General features: G+C 40.9%; 1 protein-coding gene across 1 annotated transcript in view; it reads right to left on the reverse strand.

Moving 5' to 3' along the window:
• Positions 1-43: 43 nt before the first annotated feature.
• LOC141287702 (tumor necrosis factor receptor superfamily member 14) overlaps positions 44-21,086 on the reverse strand; it is a 31,943-nt gene continuing 10,900 nt past the window's right edge. Inside the window, 6 exon segments of the mRNA XM_073819841.1 lie at positions 44-236; positions 304-391; positions 475-630; positions 875-891; positions 893-998; positions 19,570-19,611. Coding sequence (XP_073675942.1) covers positions 44-236; positions 304-391; positions 475-630; positions 875-891; positions 893-998; positions 19,570-19,611 — 602 coding nt within the window.

A 21,086-nucleotide genomic window follows, 5' to 3' on the forward strand; every position in this document is an offset into this window, starting at 1 on the left:
ATACTAAAAAAATTAATAAATAAATAATTAAATTACATAATGCTTACCAGAATTTTGAGATTGTTTGTTTCTTTTTCAGAATTAGTGTAACTTTGAACACACTTATTACTGCAAGTAATATTAAAACGCCTATAACACTAAGAGCAATGGGTGCTACAGCAGTATAGGAACTTTCACATTCAGTGTCAAAAGAATATGTTCCTGGATTTGTTTCAGTAAGTCCCATGTCCTCACATCTGTGAATGAAAACCATCATAAGATGAAAAATTATGACCATCAGCACACATACACATAAATGAGCACTTTGTGTGAGGTAAACAGGATGAGAAAGATCCATCGGAATATGTGTCACCCGTACAGTCAGCACATACAGTGTCTGTGGATCCAGTACCTGCAGAGACAGTCAACTTTGTGTTTTTTCAGTGTGTTTCATGCTGTTCATGTTTATTTATATAATAGATTTTTATTATTTACCTGCTTGTTTGATATACTGTCCAGGAATACATTTTGAATGTTGCACAGCTGAAATACTTCTGCCTTTCGTTTTGTTAATGCAGTAGAATCTCTCCAGTGGCTCACAAACAGTATCTGATGATTGAGTACATGCTTTATTCACTCTTAAACCTCGGCCTAAGATGGAAATGAGTCAGAAAACACAATCATGCATTCAGTTGTGTGTTTTCACTACAGTTGTATCTGATGCAACATACAGTAAATTATATTAATTTGAGGGATGTTCTATGTTCACTGGAGCAACTAATCATTAGTATTAACAGACATGATTCTTCACCATAAAGCTAGTTTATGCTAAACAAAATTATAACTTTTTTTTTTTTCATTTTTAGATGAACAGATATAAAGTGGAAACACTCACTTGCATCACACAGAACCGGGAAAGCATTCCGTGAGGCCATTTGGTTCATCAATGAAAGTTAATGAAGGGGATGGAACACAAGTTGTGGTGGTGTCATGTGTGCAGTGCCAATAAACACGGTTTCCTGAATAGGCAGCACATAAAATTTGTTCTTGATTTCTAACAATATATATATATATATATATATATATATATATATATATATATATATATATATATATATATATATATATATATATAAACAAGTAAATAAACGAATAAGATGAAAAAATATATATTAATAAAATTAAGAACTATATCTGCTATAACTTGCAGTCTTACCAGGGCACACATTAGGCAGCATTGCTTGTGTATCTCATATTCAGCGAAAGCACAATGACAAGAACAAAGTTTATAGTTAAGAGGAACAGTAAGTGTAATAAGAATAATTAAATTTAAAATGAACATAGTCACAGTCTGGAGATCTATTTAATTAATGCAACATTTGCATGTCAATAGTATTGTGCTGTTTACAGCACAACCTTCAGAAGCTTCACATGCTGTGATGTTGGTTGATGTGTGTCTTAATAGTAAACAGTATGGAGGGATTTCGTAGAAAACCAAGAGACAAGGTGACAGTAGTTCAAGATTTTTCAAGACTCAGTTCTTGTACAGGTAATGTTTCCACAAGCTTCTTGCAGACATATGCATTCTTTGGAAAACAAACTGAAACAGAAAAAGCAGAAAATGGATCAGCTCATTGTAAACCTTCTTGTTAATACACTGTAGAGAATGTTGGTTATTTCAGCAGCAAAAGACTAAAAATGATACTATAAAGATATGTTGTTCAATGGTAAGTTTCCTTAGTGTATCTGGTGAAAAGTGTAGGAATGCGGAACAAAGCACCCAAACCGAAGTGTTCACATTTCTGTTAATCAAAAAGAATCCTCCTCCCAGCCATAAAATTTTAACATGACCATCACATGACAATCACCAGACGCCAGCTAGTCTACAAGTCTTCCCTAGTGTTGACCCGGCCTGCCCGTTAACATTAATTCACGTTAGGAGACCTAAACACAGGACACTAAAACAGCGATAACGCCACAAACCGCTCTTTGTCTGAGAGCGCCAAGAAACAGATGTTCAGCCTTCTCCCAACATAAATTTCAATCAGAGAAACAGAAAAGGACAGATTTACACGAGGTCCAGCGTGACTCGCGTGACCTTTCGGACTTCCTGTCCCCCTCTCCTCGGACATTCCCACACACCACGTCTCTCAATAGAGATACGTACACTGCAAAGACATTTCTTTAAGAAACAATCAGCTTATCAGTGTTACGATTAGACCAAACAATATCGTATGTTTTCATGTTTTCGTTTATATGCTCGATGTGTTTTATGTGATCATTGGAGTTTAATCTATGCATTATATGCCTTTAGAAAAGGAAGTTGTCCAATGTATTAGCATGCAAGCAAGATACCACTATTTCATATGCCTTGAAAGATCATAATGAAAGCAGTTTGTACGAATGAATGAGAAAATGATATTGTGTATACTGTATGCATTGCAATAGTTTATTTAAGTTAATAACGAATGTGCAGAGATTTTATTATCTTAAGTTACGCACCAGAAGGTACAGCCCAGGTGGCGAGACCCGCCCCTTTAGCAATGCCATTGGATCCCAGCATCATGGGACGTGCCCTAGCGGCCCGTTTAAAACTTCATGTTCCTAACAGAACTCGGGTAAAACTCAGCAAACTCAGCGAACTCAGAGCTCTCAGCTCTCGCCTCACGCCTTTCGCCTCTTGTGGTTGGAGTGTTTTTCCATCTGCGCTCGACCACTTGACTTGACCAAGCACGCGACTGCGCCATCAAAACTCTACAGAACAAACTGAAACTTCGTGACTGCCAAACTCTTCAAAGTCTCGCAACTCTGATACAGAAGAGCTCCGAACGCATCGAACCGCGTAACCAGGCAACCGAAGACCGGCTCCAGCAAACCACTCCTCCACGTCGAGGGATTTCCCAAAGTACAGTCATCGACCAGCAACCAACCAGAACTTTCGCTCAGACGAGCCCCCGGAACCCCCGTTCCCGGCACTAACGCAAGTAACAAGATCTCTCTTTACTTCGCTGAAACTGGTGCAAAATACTCCCTAAGTAGTTAAAAGCTAAGTCTCTGCTTTTGTGATTTTCTAAGGTTGCGATCTAAGAACTAGTTAAGATACTAGAACATTTGGGGTTCTCTTCAACTCAGTAATTTCTCATCCCCGGAACTGTATGAGTGTGAGTGTGAATGTGTGTGTGTGTGTGTGTGTGTGTGTGTGTGTGTGTGTGTGTGTGTGTGTGTGTGTGTGTGTGTTTATTTGTGTTTTAGTAGAGATTAGTTTTGTGTCTTAGAGTAGTCAATAAATCATTGTTTCATTAAAAGAAGTGTCTTGAATTTTATGTTCACAAAGTTCTATCTGTGTTTAGATCAAGCTACCTCAGCTTTAAAATTTCCTAACGTAATATTTTGGTTTATTTGTGATCTTGGCCAGGAACATAATATAAACCTTTTGAGTTAATACAGTATGCTGAATTGACCACTTTGCTGGACGAATGGTTAAGAAGTGTAATCTATTAATTCTGAATCAATTTAATCAAGTTTCGAATCTTTCGATTCGATTCATTATTTGAATCATTACAAATTTGAGCTAATTAATCCTTACAAAAACTTCAAAAGTTTTAATGGGATTTAATTTTGTAATTTTACAGTAAAATACTGCTAAATGTGAAGTTCTTGGGAGTTTGTTTTTTATTACATTATATGTTATACATTATATATACTTTATATATGTATATATAAATTATATCTTATGTTAAATGAATGTTTGCTGAATTATTTAAGTGTTGTGTGTAACCATGATGGTGTTTTGTATTTGTGTGACTGATTTTAGTAATTTGGTACATGAACTTTATTTCAGTTAATGAAAAATGTTTTGTTTTTTTTAACTGTAAATTTAAGGTCAGAAACTTAAAATGTTTTTTTACATTTTACGCTAAAGTTCTGGTAACTGCCAACTTTCCTAAAAAAAAATACCAATTTATTTTGTTTATTTGTGATGTTTTATTAAGAAATTTCGGGAGGAGCACGCACAGATAATTAACACGGCCAATGCATGATCAGTAATCACTCCCTGTCCAATCAGTGTTAAAGGGAATCACTATAAATAATCAAAGCAGCCTTACCTTCCTATCTCTCGTTTCAACATCCCTCCACCACCTCGTCTACTACTGCTCAGCCTGCGCGTCCAGTTATTTTGCCGTCCAGCATGGCGCGCCCTATAGGGGGAGCTATTGGGTTCGGGCCGATTGCCGAGCTCGGACCCTCCCCGGGCAGGGGGAGTGCCCCGGGCTCGGTAACGAATTTCGAGCTCGGAGCCCTCTCCCGGACAGCACGCCAAATACGCTTAACCTTATACCCTATCTTTTACTCTGTTTATTATAAGTAAGTGGGAACTCGTGAAGTTTAAAACAAAGTACATTTGGGTGACCACATTTTGCTTGTGGATATTTAAGAAAAAAGTTTCACCCTCTCACAGATTTACATATTTGTCTACAAATAAAAATGACCATCAATAAACAGTCATACATCACAAGGTAATTCTGTCATTTTAATAATTTCCTATAAAAAATTAGGGTTGGGTATTGTTAGAATTTTATAAATTCTGATTCCAATGTGACTAAAAAATGATATCAAGCATATTTTTTTTTTTTTTTTTTTTTTTTTGCTATACATTTAGATACAGCTAAATACCATGAACAAATAATATAGCCTACTTTGCTTTTTAGACTTCTGATCGCAAGAGTAGTGTAGCCAAACTTTAGAGCGCTTAGATAGCGAGCAAGGTCCTGGCAGATCGGAATTTTAAGCGGAACTAAAATTTTAATTTGACAAGTATATTTGGCCAAGTTCCAAAGTGTATCCTGATAATGTTTTTACATCCATCATTATGCATGTTGGTGTAACTGAATGGCAGTGTCTCTCTGCAGATGTTGAGGTTGTGGGATTTGACAGTATCTGCATATAAATGAGTTTAGACAGTGAGTCTCTTTCATTCAAGTAAAAGTAATACATTTTGTGAGCCCTTCAAAATTAAAATAAAACGTGATTAAAGGTAATGGTTACAAATTTATGGATAAACCCAAGTAAAAATTAAAACCTGATAACAATATGGATCAATATGCTTGTAACCTGCAGGTCACGCGATTTCCTAAATAATAAAACTTTCAAACCACTTACCAGCAGATATAGGGCTATTATCACTTCTTCTGCTTTCACAAAAAAATTAGTCACAGACGTTGTTTAAATGTATAGCCGTTGTTTCAGTTTGTATTCCTGATATGGCGATACATAGACGAAGCCTAGTGTTACTCATAGTCCACAAAAAGTGTCTTAGTGTTTAAAGAATTGTCAAGGAAAATCGAAACTAACCAGCGCGCTAAGGATTGTACATGAAGAGTGCCCTCTAATGGTCTTTTCATGGCGGAAACCAAAAGGGTGCCTGTCCAACTATTATACAAATACATTTACATTTACATTTATTCATTTAGCCGACGCTTTTATCCAAAGCGACTTACAATTGGGAATACAACAAGTGATTCATCCTAAGGAGGCAGATCAACATAGGAAGTGTTCAAAAATACCATATATCAGGCGTTGTTAGAAGAGTGCAGGCTAGAAGGAGAAGATCAAGAAAGAGAGGAAAAACAGGCTAGAAGGGAGGATATTTTTTATTTTATTTTTTTTTATTGAGTCAGATAGTGTCGAAAAAGATGGGTTTTCAGCAGTCGTTTGAAAGCTGTTAAGGAGTCTGCATTCCGGATAGGGGTGGGAAGATCATTCCACCAGGCAGGAACGTTGAACGAGAATGTTCTGGACAGTGATTTCATGCCTCTCTGTGGTGGTACAATGAGGCGTCTTTCACTAGAGGATCTCAGTCTTCTGGAAGGAGTGTAGATGTGTAGTAGTGAATGGAGGTAGGCAGGTGATGATCCGGTGGCTGTCCTATAGGCCAGCATCAGTGTCTTGAATTTGATGCGTGCTGTAACCGGTAGCCAGTGCAGGGATATGAAGAGAGGTGTAACATGGGCCTTTTTGGGCTCGTTGAAGACCAGTCGTGCTGCTGCATTCTGAATCATTTGTAGAGGCTTGATTGTACATGCTGGAAGACCAGCTAAAAGAGCATTGCAGTAGTCCAGCCTGGAAATGACCAGGGCCTGGACGAGGAGTTGTGTAGCATGCTCTGTTAGGAAGGGCCTGATCTTTCTGATGTTGTACAATGCAAACCTGCAAGATCGAGCGGTCTTAGCTATGTGGTCTTTAAAAGTCAGTTGGTTGTCAAAGATAACACCCAGATTTCTGGCTGAAGTTGATGGGGTAATTGTTGATGAACCTAACTGGATGGAGAAGTCATGCTGTAGAGATGGAGTGGCAGGAAAGATAAGGAGTTCCGTCTTTGCTAGATTGAGCTGTAGATGGTGTTCCTTCATCCATGCAGAGATATCCGCTAGGCAACCTGAGATCCGTGCAGCTACCGATGGATCGTCTGGTTTGAAAGAAAGATAGAGCTGTGTGTCATCAGCATAGCAATGGTAGGAGAAGCCATGTGCCTGTATGATGGGGCCCAGAGATGTAGTGTATATGGAGAAGAGGAGAGGTCCAAGAACTGAACCCTGAGGAACCCCAGTGACCAGTTGATGAGTTTTGGATACCTCGCCAAATACAAACAGAACTGAAACAACAACAACAATATATATATATATGAAAATAAAATATAAATAAAAAAATGGCAGCGGGCCAAATTGACTGCCAGGCAACCGGGAATTGTCCCGGTTCTCCCGATGGTCAGTCCGCCCCTGTGTATCGGCACTGTCTTACTACTTTTAATGAAGACGACTGAGCGCCTGATTTATTTTAATTTGCCGCACCTTGGATTTTGAGATATTGAACTTCAAAGTTTTTGCATCCCATATAGGTTTTAGAACCCCCTTTAAAAAAAAAAAAAAAAAAAATCCCAATGTAAACAACTTTTTAAAAATCACATAATGTAAATATGTTGTCACAGAATAAGAATATCTGAATAACTCGATTTTGACAAAAAAAAGTCAGATAAACCTTATAATTCAAAGGTGATGGAATATTTTTTACTGTGGGCTACAGTTTGACTGTCTTCACAAAACACGGACGTGTAGTTATCTTTAGTAGCCTACGGCAAGTCACAGCTGCCTCATAAAAATAACAACTTACCAGTCGAATAGCCAGGTTTTTTCACAATCTTAAAAAGAATGTAGACATTTCTTGCGTCGTCATTCAAGTCCAGTTTTGCTTTCATATTCACATGTTTGGCTTGCCAAGCTGCGGCCAAGCCAGATGCTGTTTGATAATACGCGGCCAAATCAGCTGAGCTTTTAGAATATTTATTCTTCAAGATATATTGTAAAAACACACTGCTGTAATCCACTATACTGTAAAAAATTGAGTAATTAAGATTGTTTAACAGTATGAGCAATCGATGCTACAGCAGTAAGGGGATTTCCACATCCAGTATCAGAAAAATGTGTTTCAGGAAGTCCCATGGCCTCACATATATAAAAGAAAATCAGGATTAAACTTGTTGAAAAAAAAAAAAACAGTAGCCTACATAGAAACAGCACAAAGTCTTGTGTTTTGTGTGGTTAACATGATGAAACATATCCATTGAATAACCTGTGCAGTCAGCACCTGCAGAGACAGGCACACTAATGTTTGTCTTGTCTAATGCTGCCTTCATGTGATATGGGAAAGATGATGCTTTCCACTTGTGAAGTGGAAATTACCGGTGTGTCGTGTTCAGGTGCTTTTGTTGTCGTAGTGAAGAGAAACATGGCGGACTCGGAATTTGTCCTCACATGCTATTTGGGTAAAAGTTTTAAAACGGTTATAAACTCCCTAATGCATCTGCTACAGGAAGAAGAGGATGCATCAAAACGCAAACAATAAATGATAGGCTGTAGCCTATATCTTATTGATCATGAATAGTATAGTTTTTTTAAAGACAATACTAACTAATGGTTCTGTTTTAGCTAGCCTATATAAGTTTTTATATAAGCCTATTTAAGTATATATATATTTTATATAGCCTATATAAGTTTTTTTTTTTTTTACTTTTAACATCATGCAATGTTTACCATTCAGTATAGTTTCGTTGCTGTCCGCCATGTTGAAAGGTCAAAGTTTATCCCATCTCGGCAACTCGGGTATCATAAAAAATTTCGAGCTTTCCAGTGGAAATTACAACGTGAGTGGGTGTTCATGTGCAATTTCGATGTCGGATTTTGGTATTTACCATAATTACGATAGCACATGAAGGCAGCATAAAAAGTCTCATTGTCGTCTGTTCACAGTAGCACATAACAGATATGTGTTTAATGCACTGCCCTTGTATATTTACATATGTTTTTATAATTTACCTGCTTGTTTGATATATTGTCCAGGGCTACATGTAAGAATGTTGCACAGCTAAAATGCAGCTGCTTTTCATTATTGCAATTATTGCAGTTCATTGTTGGTACCAGGTTAAGCCTACATAGAGTGAGGGGAGATTAACTACAAGACTACAAGAGAGATTGTTGGAGTACAGAAGCCTACAGGCTATCCACACAGGTGAATATCACAGGCAAGCAGTCTATTTCCAAGTCATAGGCACGAAATGAAGAGTGGTGGGTGCTTATATATACCCCTGGTTGATTCACTAGTGATTGAATTAGTGACCGGACCGGTGCAGGTTGTTAACTGTCTGCGAGTGAGTTTTGCAGGAAAGCTGGGCAAATGTTACAAATCACAGAACAGGGAAAGTATTTCAAGAGGCCACTGGGGTAAGTGATTCAATGAGGCATTCATAAAAACAGTCACTATGTTTGTTTCATAATGAATCAGCTGCAATCATTTGAATGAATGATTCAGTGACTCATTCAATAAGACTTGCCTCCACCTACTAGCGGTTTTAGTTTCCTGTTTAAAAGCAGGCCAGTTAATTCATTTTTTTTCCCAAATCAGTTTATTGTATAGGAAAAAAACATGATATCCTGTATAGTGGAAGAAAATGCACATTTTAAATGTAAATCTATTCCATTTTTTTTTTTTTTTTATTTATAAATGTGAGGTCATTATCAGGGCTATTAAAGATTAGTTTTGGCAAAAGCCCAGCTTACTGACACAGTAAAACCCAACAAAAACATATGAGAAAGATGCACATCTTTAACCTTGATTTAACAACTCTGACTCACTGTGACTCACCTGATGGACAGCAGTGGAGGCCGTGATCTCAAACACAAATCTCTCCACTGGATGGTGCTCTTTATCCATGATCACCACTACACACTGCTTAGTCTGCATATAGTATATATGGACACTAATGTTATTATATTATTGTTTCAGTGGCTTGACACAATGCAAGGTGTCTTGAATGTACTGATTTAAATCTGGATGGCATGACATTTGTCAAGGTACCTATTTTTTCTACATAGTTTCTCTCTATTTCTGTTAATAAAGCAGTAATGCATTGTTACTGCTGGACTACAGCGTTAACATCAATCTTAAAAAACATTACCTGCACAGGCACGTTGTATTTCTTAATTTTCTGAAAGATACCAGATGGATAAATCTCTCTGACGTAGAGAATGAGGTGAATGGCCACTTCCAAAATCTTGAATGTGAGCAACAACTGCAAATGACCAATATAATCAGAATACTCACAATGGCATTATTTTAAAAAATGTACAAATGAACTGCAATTTACCTTGGCCAAAATTAAGGTGACTTGTCAGAGTGGCCATATTGAAATTGACGCAATAATCTTTAATGAATTGAAGATCGTCTCACATACTTTTATAAAAGAAAATTTTTTTTTATTGCAAAACATATAATACATACATAATCAGTGACAATATGACAGTATCTATGACAAGATAAAATAATATGGCAAGACAGACCAAGCAAAAGGAGCAATTTTGTACAGCTAAAAATAGCTATAAGGTGGATGAGACTGGAAGCCACAGCCATAACATTTACAAATGGTCATGCCCACACTTTTACGGATGGAAAAAGGTGAATACAGAATGTTACAAAAGATTTACATACACAGAAAGAGAAATGCACAATAATGAGGTTAAAATGTACGACTTGACGTGTGTCATCAGTAGCCGTGGTTCAAGTTTATTTTTTTTAAGCAAAAAAATAGCTGCCATTCTCAGTCGCACAGACCTTCGGTGGGCACTCTCTTGTAAAGGTACTTTGTAGTGATTCCTCTAAAATGTCATCACAGATTAAGCCCTGAAGTATTACTAATAAACAAAATAAGGACAGGGGAACACATCTAAGGAAACAAAAAATATCAAGCACTGCTTCTTTAAACATGTTTTAGAATTTGTATTCATTTGTTAATTGTTGGATGGCATTTTTGTTATGGAAATGATACTTGTCTTGTGAACAGTATAAGTGAGCTCTTTTTGTAAATGTTTCTTTGTACAAAGAAAAAACTTTAATTCAGAGTGGGGAGGAAAAAAACAGGGAACTGGAATCCCAGATAGCACAAGTACATCTGCAAGATGTCTGTCAAAGATCACTTGATCAGACGTTTGTGTACAAACAGACGTCTTTCAAATATCAGTTTTACATACATTCTAAATCATAAACATCTTAAAGACATCTAATAGATGTTTATTTGACATCTGATATGAAAAGGTCCTATATACGTATTGCAGATGAGCAAACACTCTAAAAATACGTCCTGCAGAAGTAAATGCAGAGATCAGATGTACATCTCTGTGATGTATATGTGCTATCAGGTATGTGTTTAAATGCTTTGCTTTCATGTTAGAATTAACATCATGTGAAAGGGTTGGTTTGTTTTTGAGAAAGCCATGAATTCCCAAGGTCATGCTGTTGGACATTTAACAACAGTATTTTTAGTAAGCCAAGAAGCAGTTTTAAACAACATTGTACTGTTTCCACAGCCTGTGCCACATCTGTCAGAGGTGGGTAGAGTACCAAAAATCAGTACTCAAGTAAAAGTACATGTACTTATGGAAATATTTACTCAAGTAAGAGTAAAAGTAACAATCTTAACAGTTACTTGAGTAAGAGTAAAAAAGTATCCGATGGAAAAAGTACTCAAGTAGCTAGTTACTTCTGATCTGATTGATATGAAGTGAAAACGTACTCGGTTACTAACGTAACCTCTGTTCTCTCTAGAGAGGGAACGAGTACTGCGTAAGTATCTTACGCTATGGGGAAAATCCTTTTCTGCGAGATATTGAAGCCAAAAATTATCCTTAATTTTTAAATAATGTAAAGTGCGTTGCAGCAGCATACAGACATAGGCGAAACAGCTTGCGCGCCTATTGGCTGCTCTGCGGCAACTGCAGCAGCCTATAGAGCGAGGCCTGACGCGACGGCAGATCCAATGGGGGCATTTCGCGCCCTTTGCGTTGCTTCGCGCCCTTTTCGTAGCTTCCCGCCTAAAAGGGCGTGGTCTAGGCCTATAAAGACCGCTCGTAGGCAGCTATTATCTGGTTTTTCATCATCGAAGCAACCAGAGCGTGCGCATGCACGGCAAGATACGCAGTACTCGTTCCCTCTCTAGAGAGAACAGAGGTTACGTTAGTAACCGAGTACGTTCTCTTACGAGAGGTCTCTCGTACTGCGTAAGTATCTTACGCTATGGGGACCCAGTGTAAAACGCCGTGCATGCTGAGATCTGACACCAAAGACCCAAGAGCGAAAGCCCGGGGTTCATACAGTTCATAATCACCTATAGAACTCACAGGGAGTCCGGGGAAGAGGAAGGGGCAACGCCGCACTCTTCCACATAGTGCAGCGTCACTCAGACGCTAAGTAAACGTACATACAGGGCGGGGTTACGGCCTGAGCTGACGTAAGAATAAGGGTCTTCACACAGTTTGCCCAGACACATCTTGTGCTATTACTTTCACTGTCGACCCTAGAGCTGTGCTCAGTAGACGCAGCATTCCGAGCTGATAACATCAGGTCAGACAACACTGAACATCTAGACTGACAGCAGTCTGGCCTGTAAGGCGGGAACCTCCAGGTTGTAAAACCTTATAAATGTAGATGGAGAGGCCCAGCCCGCCGCCGTACAAATATCTTGCAAGGCAATCCCACTCGACCAAGCCCACGATGAGGCCACGCCCCTCGTGGAATGTGCTCTGACACCTAGCGGGCACTGCATGCCATTGGAAGCAAGCATATGCCAACGCAATAGCATCAACTATCCATCTGGATAAGCTCTGTTTCGACGCGGCCAGTCCCTTGGGACGCCCGTAAAACGAAACAAAATGCTGTTCTGTCTGTCTAAAAGCAGACGAGCGAGACACGTAAGCTCGTAATGCCCTGACTGGGCATAGGAGGCTCGCGTCCGTTTCCTCATCATTGACCGGTAGGGCTGACAGCGCGATGACCTGTGCCCTAAACGGTGTGTTGAGTGATTTTGGAACGTAACCATGTTTGGGTTTGAGTATGACTTTAGAGTCATTAGGTCCAAATTCCATGCACGTCACGCTCATAGAGAGTGCGTGCAAATCCCCTATGCGCTTCACTGAAGCGAGAGCCAGCAGAAACACAGTCTTAAGAGACAGGTATTTCAAATCAATCGTCTGCAGAGGCTCGAATGGTCCACCTTTCATGGCCTCTAGTACCACAGAAAGGTCCCATACGGGGACTGAGGGAGGTCTGGGGGGATTTAGTCTTCTAGCTCCCCTCAGGAAGCGAATAACTAAATCGTTCCTTCCTATTGACTGACCTAGCGTTGTGCTCGAAAACGCTGTTATGGCCGCCACATAGACTTTGAGCGTGGACGGGGTTCTGCCCTTGTCCAGCAGCTCTTGTAGAAAGGAAAGCACCTCCATCACACCACAGTTAGTGGGTGACGAGCCGCGGGCTGCGCACCAGCCCGAAAACACTGACAATTTTGAGGAATAGAGCCGTCTCGTAGAAGGGGCTCTAGCCTGCGTGATCGTGTTCAATACTCCTTTAGGGAGTTCATCATATATTCGCTGGTGGCCCAGACATGAAGGGCCCACAGCTCTGGGTGAGGATGCCAAATCAAGCCGCTGGCCTGAGAGAGAAGGTCTCTCCTCACTGGTATCGGCCACGGGGCAGTGCTCGTCAGCTGCATCAGCGCTGGGAACCAGGGCTGGTTTTCCCAAAACGGCGCTATCAGCAGTATTGAACATCCTTTTTCCCTGACCCTCTCTATCACCTGAAGTAGGAGAGAGACGGGGGGAAAAGCATAGAGATGTCTGCTTTTTGAGTAAAATTCCAGACAGTGGGTGTTGTTCGGAGACGCAAACAGGTCTACTTCCGCTCTGCCGAATTTTTTTTTTTTTTTTTTTTTCCACAGTAGTTGTACTGTCTGTGGGTGTAGAGACCATTCGCCTGCTGGAACATTGTTCCTGGACAGTCTGTCTGGCCCTATGTTTAGAAGCCCCGGCACATGCGCTGCTTTCAGCGAGCGCAGGTTGCGCTGAGCCCATACCAGGAGGCGTTCTGCAAGTCTGTATAGGTTTTTGGACCTGAGACCACCCTGGCGATTTATATAGGAAACCACTGACATGTTGTCCAAGCGGACTAGTACATGGTTTCCTTTTATTTGGGGACAGAAGCGCATCAGCGCGTTCTGTACTGCCAGCATTTCGAGGCAGTTGATATGCAGGAGCTTTTCCCGTTCTGACCACTGGCCAAAAGACGGTCTGCCCTCGAGCAGAGCCCCCCATCCCGAGGTGGACGCGTCCGTAGACACCACTTTTATTCTCGAGGAAGTCCCCAGGCTTACACCTGACTGGTACCAGTCGACTGCTTTCCACGGTTTCAGGGCTGTGACACATTTCTGATTGACCGTGAGACGAAGCCGACCGGACGCCCACGCTTGACGCAGGACGCGCGCTTTCAGCCAGAACTGCAGTGGGCGCATACATAGCAGACCCAGCTGCAGAACTGATGACGCTGAGGCCATGAGACCCAGCATTTTCTGAAATTTTTTGAGCGGGACAGATGCGCCGCAGCGGAACGAGCCCGCTGTGTGCTGAATGTCCGCTGCGCGCTGTGATGACAGCCGCGCTATCATTGACAGCGAGTCCAATTCTGTGCCCAGGAAGGAAGTTTTCTGACTGCGGGACAGGGAGCTCTTCGCCCAATTGACTCTGAGACCCAAATTCTCGAGGTGATCGAGTAACATGGTCGTATGCTGTACAAGCACTGAGCGAGACTGCGCTAGAATCAGCCAATCGTCCAAATAGTTCAGTATGCGCACGCCTTTCAGTGTGAGAGGAACGAGCGCTGCGTCCATGCACTTCGTAAATGTACGGGGTGCCTGGGACAAACCGAACGGCATAGCGGGAACTATTATGTCTGTGTGTGGATGTGGTTGTGTGGCAACAGGCACATTTAACACACTGCAAACACCGTTCGCCTGCATATAGGGAACACCTTTTGGTTTCGTTTTTACAGAAACCTTGGGGCGTGCATAATGTGATGTCTGTGGGCACTGAGAAGTGGGCACGTTTACCACATGTGAAGCGCAATCGATCTGAGTCGATTTTATGTGCGCGAGACCTGTGTGACAGGCTGTGCTTGTGTGTAGAGATGAGCACTAGGTAGTGGGCATTCTTACTACACGTGAAACACCATCGGCCGTGGCCGGGACTCCAGAAAATACACTCTATTGGGGGTTTATCTGGGTAGCCGTGAAAACAACCTTTGTGTGCAGGCAAGCGGGCGACAGAACCGGCTTGTTGGCTGCAGCAAACACTGGAACAGTCACATTTAACACACTCCAAACATCGTTCGCTTGCATGGAGCGAATGCACGTTGATTTCATGCAAAACGTGCTCGTGACATTTGAGGCATGGGGCACGCTGATAGCGGGAACTATTATGTCTGAGTGTGGATGTGGCTGTGGGGCAGCGGGCACATTTAACACACTCCAAACAACGTTCGCCTGCATAGAGCGAATGCACTTTTGGTTTCGTTTTTACAGAAACCGTTTGACGTGCATAATGTGGTGTCTGTGGCCACTGTGAAGCAGGCAGATTTACCACGTGTGAAGCGCAATCGATTTTATGTGCGCGCGGGACCTGTGTGACAGACTGTGCTTGCGTGTAGAGATGAGCACTGGGTAGTGGGCATTCTTCCGACACTTGAAACACCATCAGCCGTGGCCGGTTGTGAAGCGCAATCGATCTGAGTCGATTTTATGTGCGCTGTGCTTGTGTGTAGAGATGAGCACTGGGTAGTGGGCATTCTTACGACACGTGAAACACCATCGGCCGTGGCCGGGACACCGGACAATACACTCTATTGGGGGTTTATCTGTGTAGCCGTGGGAACGACTTTTGTGTGCAGGCCAACGGGCGACGGAGCCGGTTTGTTGGCTGCAGAAAACACTGGAACAGTCACATTTTCTGGAACTGGACGAGCGAATAACTTTGGTGGGGGTCCGACAACAGCGGGACTCGTACACCGTCGTTTTCCTAGTTGTACTAGGACGATTTCGGAGGCTCAGGTTTCAACTCAATCCTGGGCCGCGGGCCACGTCTGGCGGGGCGGCGGCCAGACGAGAAAAACGTCAGAAAGCGTTAGCCACGGGTGCCTCTCAGCAACGGTGAGAGGCCATGTTACGCAGCGCTGACGCGGCTTGGCGGCGGCGAAAGCGCGGCGGAGCAGGTTTGACGTCTGACGGCAAGCTTTAGAGGGGAGGGCCGACTTAGCACGCCGTCCAGCGGAGGGCAGACATAAGTGGGCTGCTATCGCCTCTTCTGAGCAGCATGTGCGTTCCCGTTTTGGTGGGAAACGGAAATCCTCTTCCTCCTTCATGGCCCCCTCGTCAGCGGCGTCGATTGAAGCGGTGGCAGACAGCGACCGCTTTACGTCTGGAACAGAGGCTGACGAGGTCGATGAAGCAGGCGGGCGAACCGGCGAGCTTTGTCGGCTGGGGGAAGGATCCGGGGCCCGCTGGGCACGGCGCTTTTTACGGCGCTACACCGCGGCGGGCGGGGGAGCAGTCTCAGTGAAGAAGGCAAGGCAAGTCCTCAGAGTCGCTATTGGCATCTGCACGAGCCGTATGAAGGCATCTGTAAAAAGACGCTTTGCTCTTTTTAGAGAAACAGTGTGTATCGCAGCGGCGACACACACTGTAGATTATAAAGGATATAGGCGCCGGAAAGCGCAGCAGGAAGGCACGGAAGGCGGCGTGGCCAGCAGCTTCAGTGGCACGTCCCGCTGAGATGCTTGCAGTCGACGGCGGCTTCTTCTCCGGCTCCAGCGATGCGTGTGCTTCGCTTGAAGGATGAAAAATCAGATAATAGCTGCCTACGAGCGGTCTTTATAGGCCTAGACCACGCCCTTTTAGGCGGGAAGCTACGAAAAGGGCGCGAAGCGACGCAAAGGGCGCAAAATGCCCCCATTGGATCTGGCGTCGCGTCAGGCCTCGCTCTATAGGCTGCTGCAGTTGCCGCAGAGCAGCCAATAGGCGCGCAAGCTGTTTCGCCTATGTCTGTATGCTGCTGCAACGCGCTTTACATTATTTCAAAATTAAGGATAATTTTTGGCTTCAATATCTCGCAGAAAAGGATTTTCCCCATAGCGTAAGATACTTACGCAGTACGAGAGACCTCTCGTAAGAGAACCCTGAATTTCAAACTATTTGGAAAGCTTCCACACACCTCTCCTTGAAAACATAGGCTGAAGTAAAGTGTATATATATACAGGGCTCGCAAAATTTCAGAATCCCGGGTAGCCCTTTGGGCAGGCACACTTCAGATTTTGGTAGCCTGAAAATAATTTAACTAGCCCAAATATATAGCTATATATATATATATAAATACAGAAAATCAGATAGGAGTCCAATCACATGTTTTTAATACACAAATATAAACAAATATCAAGAAATGAATTTTATTTCATTATATTTATTTAATTTAGTGCATCTGCAGAATTTTAATATTAATTTAAACCAATTCATGACCCTTTTTAAGATAAGTCAAATAAAATAAACATTGATTGGACAATGTAAAGTAGAATATTAAGCCATAAAATGGCATGATTTAAAATTCAGATGCAGTTTCACAAAAACACAATATCTTACACTATGGCATTTTATCTTTTATACCATTAAAAGGGATAAATTGAGTATAAAATTTATTATATTTATTTAAAACATAAATTTTACTGTACTTGTTTAGAATTTTAGAAGGCTTCTTTAACTCTTTAAATTTGCATAAAAATATGGGTCGATAATTGCAATCATTTGACCATAAACAGCTAAAAAAAATTTATTGAAAATTAAAAATTCATTCTCAGTCACGAGGGGGCGCTTTAGGAGCGCTGAAATATTACGGTTTCCCTAGTAACGGTTGAACACAAAACAGCATTAACGCGGTTTTATTTTATCAGGCATGAAATGAAAATGCCAACGACACGTTTCTGAGGACAGTAGGTGCCCTTCAGATACGTTCATATAAAGACATCTGTGCCACATTTTGTCTTTGAAATGTGCAGCGTTCATATTTCTTCAATGACATCATTTTTTTTTGTCAGTAACGGAGGAACGCCATCAAATGTAGCGAAGTAAAAGTAAAGTTTTTTCACTCAAAAGTACTTGAGTAAGAGTACAAGTACCTATATTTAAATATACTCTAGTATAGATTAAGTACTAGTTACCCCAAAAATTTACTCAAGTAAATGCAACAAAGTAAATGTAATTCGTTACTACCCACCTCTGACATCAGTACATGCATATCACTACAATTGTGGGTTTATTTTTATACTGTGTTGGGGGAAGCAGTCTGAGTGGTCTGATCCAAATCTTGGGGAGGAGTAAATTGATATGCTGCACTGTAATGCGTATGTTTTCTCTGTATAACAATTGCAATTACGACAATAGCCACAAATACAAAAACAGATGGGATCACAATCGATAAATAAGGTATTCCATTACTGCATTCAACATCTGACGTCTCAGTTCCTGCTTTGACTGTTGTTTTTCCAAGAGATTCACACCTGTTAAAAAGTGGTGCTCAAGTTAAACTACAAACAGGCCTAAATTACTTGTGAGAAAAGAGCTACATTTACACACACAATCTGGCAGTCTGGTGGCTAATTATAAAACAACAAATGTACAAAATGTATTTTTAAAAATGTGTGTAAAGTCAATGTTTTAAAATAATCACACTTACTTTGTATGCAATTTGCAGAAGGTACCATCTGAATATGAACCAGCAGGACAGTCTTCACATACAGTATCACTAGAATCTGTTCCTATGGAAACACATGCAGGAAAACTCAGTATTAGTACTTGACTTTTAACTACATGAGCAATAAAGGAAGTGACTGGTCTTACATTAGCTAGTGAAATCATTATTCACTATAGTATCTGGCACACAAAAAGAATAATAACATAATCAACTAATAATTTCCTTAATTGTAATTAAATAGATTTTTGGGTGGTTTTGTCAGGTGCTGTCAGTCACAAGCAAACACTCTCTGTCATGAGGGTCTTCTGGTATAATCACATCTACATCTTTGGAACAACATGCAAACTGACACGAGTTATTGTTCTCAGATGTCATCCCAGCCTGTCAGTTTTTGTGAATGTATAATAAACCTGTTTGAGTTATAACAGACTGACCGGTTTGGTTGACGTATTGTCCAGGTGAGCAGGTTGAATGTTTCAAAGCCTTTTTACAGTCAGAGAGCCAGTCTATACAGTAATAACCTGGCAGAGGTTCACACACAGTATTTGATATTGACGAACATTTATGCTTGACTCTCAGCCCATTACCTTAGACAAGAAAGAAAACAAATCAATCAATTTTTAGTCATCTGAAGAAAAAAAAAGAGTTACAATATATTTGAAAGCAAGTGGTGACATGAAACAAAATAAGCAAGGGTGACAAGAGGCTAAATAAATTGTTACTCACTTGAATCACAGACAAAACATGGCCAACATTCAGTGAATCCATTTGGAGCGTCAATGTAGGTCATTGCAGGACATGAATCACATGTTGTGCTTGTGTATTCATCACATTGTGTCTTAACTCGCTTTCCTAGACAATATTAATTACCAACACATTACGTATACATGTCTTTTCTAAATAACAATCGGTACATATATTTGTGTGTTTATAAAAGCTTAATTTATTGTACATCTGTACATTTATGTCAATTATGTGATATAAATACATTTTTAAGTATTTTTGTGTACTTTTGGAGCTCTCCCAAACATGTTTGGGAACCACCTAATACTACATCTGTCAAAACTTAAATGAGTATATAATGAAAAATAAAATGCCTTTTAACATTGTGAAATAAAACTACTATATAAATGCATATAAATAGATTTCAACAACCTGGCCAGCCAAGTTATGCAAATAAAAATAATTGCTATCACTACTGCTAGCCCACCAAAAATATTTAGGAAATACCTAAGTGGTTGACGTCTATTTTTAACAAGGCTGTGACCAAACGACTGTTTTATAATCATATTACAGTTATTCAAGCATATTACAGACCATTCAAAACCTGGCACCATGTGACAAATTATTAAAAAAATCTCATATGACCTCTTTAAAATTGACCTCAGAAATGTTGTGGTAATGAGTGAAGGATAACACATACCTGGATCGCACATGGGACAACACTGTCCATTAATTTCATATTCTGCATTATTGCATGTTGCCAAACAAAGGAGAGGTAGTAATGTTGACAGATAAATGAAGGTATAGTATATGAACATCTCAAGGAACTAAAAGAATCATCACTGGTCCAGAGGAGATCAAATTGCCTTCTTTTTTCTTACGAAGCTGAAAAAGAAATTCATGTTAGATGGCTTTTAGAAAAATAGTCAGAAACTGACAGAACTGACAAAATTTCTCATGTTTACTTAGCATGCCCTCAGTTACACCAGCTGGGCGTTAAAACAATGTTTCATTTCTATACCCGCAACCATGTGTCATCACATTTTTGCTTTCCACTGAAAATATAGAATAACTAAATAAATGTACATTACTTGCTCTTTCTTCTCTGTTGTGAGAGAAACCTGTATATTGCATTTTGAAGTGATGAGCTTTATAATTAATTTTTCCACAAGAGCTGACATTATCGGGGTCTTATTTCGTACAATCCTTGGTTCAAGCAAGATTTTCATTACTGCGTTTCTTATTGGTTAAAATAGACTGGTTGCAGATTTCATTTTTAATGTTTATTTCATTTAAATATTTCAGTATCGGTATACTCAGAAGCGCTTTCATGAGTACGTTTATTTATTTCGTCATGAAACTTTAGTTTGCAGAACCAAATGTGTATCCGGTTGCTGTAAAGCAGGGAGAGAGAGAGAGAGAGAGAGAGAGAGAGAGAGAGAGAGAGAGAGAGAGATGAGCGTAGCGAGGAGTCCCCTGTGCCAGCTGGTGCTGAGACTGACTGAGCTCTCTCCTGCAGAGATCAGCTCGCCTCAGCACACACACACACACACACACACACACACTCACACACACACATTCGGCCTGCTCAAATTATCAACACAGAACAAGACAAGTACATCACCCATTGGACGAACACCATTCAAAACCAACACAAACTGGAGTACACTGTTGCGAACTACCTGAGCACAGTGAGTGATGTGAAGCTCAGGAAAACCCTGACGATGTACAGACTCAGCGAACACAGCCTGGCCATCGAGATGGGCCAGCGCAGACAGACCTGGCTCTCCCGGGAGGACAGACTCTGCACGCACTGCATTCTGGGAGTGCCGGAGACCGAACTGCACTTCCTCACAGAATGCCCAAAATATGAACACATCAGAGACCAATACTACCCCAAAATTAATCAAATATTTCCCCAATTTAACACCTGTAACCCAACCCAAAAACTCAGATTCATCCTTGGCGAAGAAGCCAAATGCTCCAATTTAGCAGCAAGATTTGTAGCATCTCTCCACATCCTGAGGGACGAGCAGAGCAGCAAACACCCAATAAACACACACTCACTCACAGCCTAACACACCCCATCACACACACACACACACACACACACACACACACACACACACACACACACACACACACAGCCTAACCCATCCCATCACACCTACACACATATATAATGTTCAAGTTCAGTGTTTGTTTATTTTTATTTAT

The sequence above is a fragment of the Garra rufa genome, chromosome 15 (assembly GCF_049309525.1).
Source record: "Garra rufa chromosome 15, GarRuf1.0, whole genome shotgun sequence".
NCBI classification, from domain to species: Eukaryota; Metazoa; Chordata; class Actinopteri; order Cypriniformes; family Cyprinidae; genus Garra; species Garra rufa.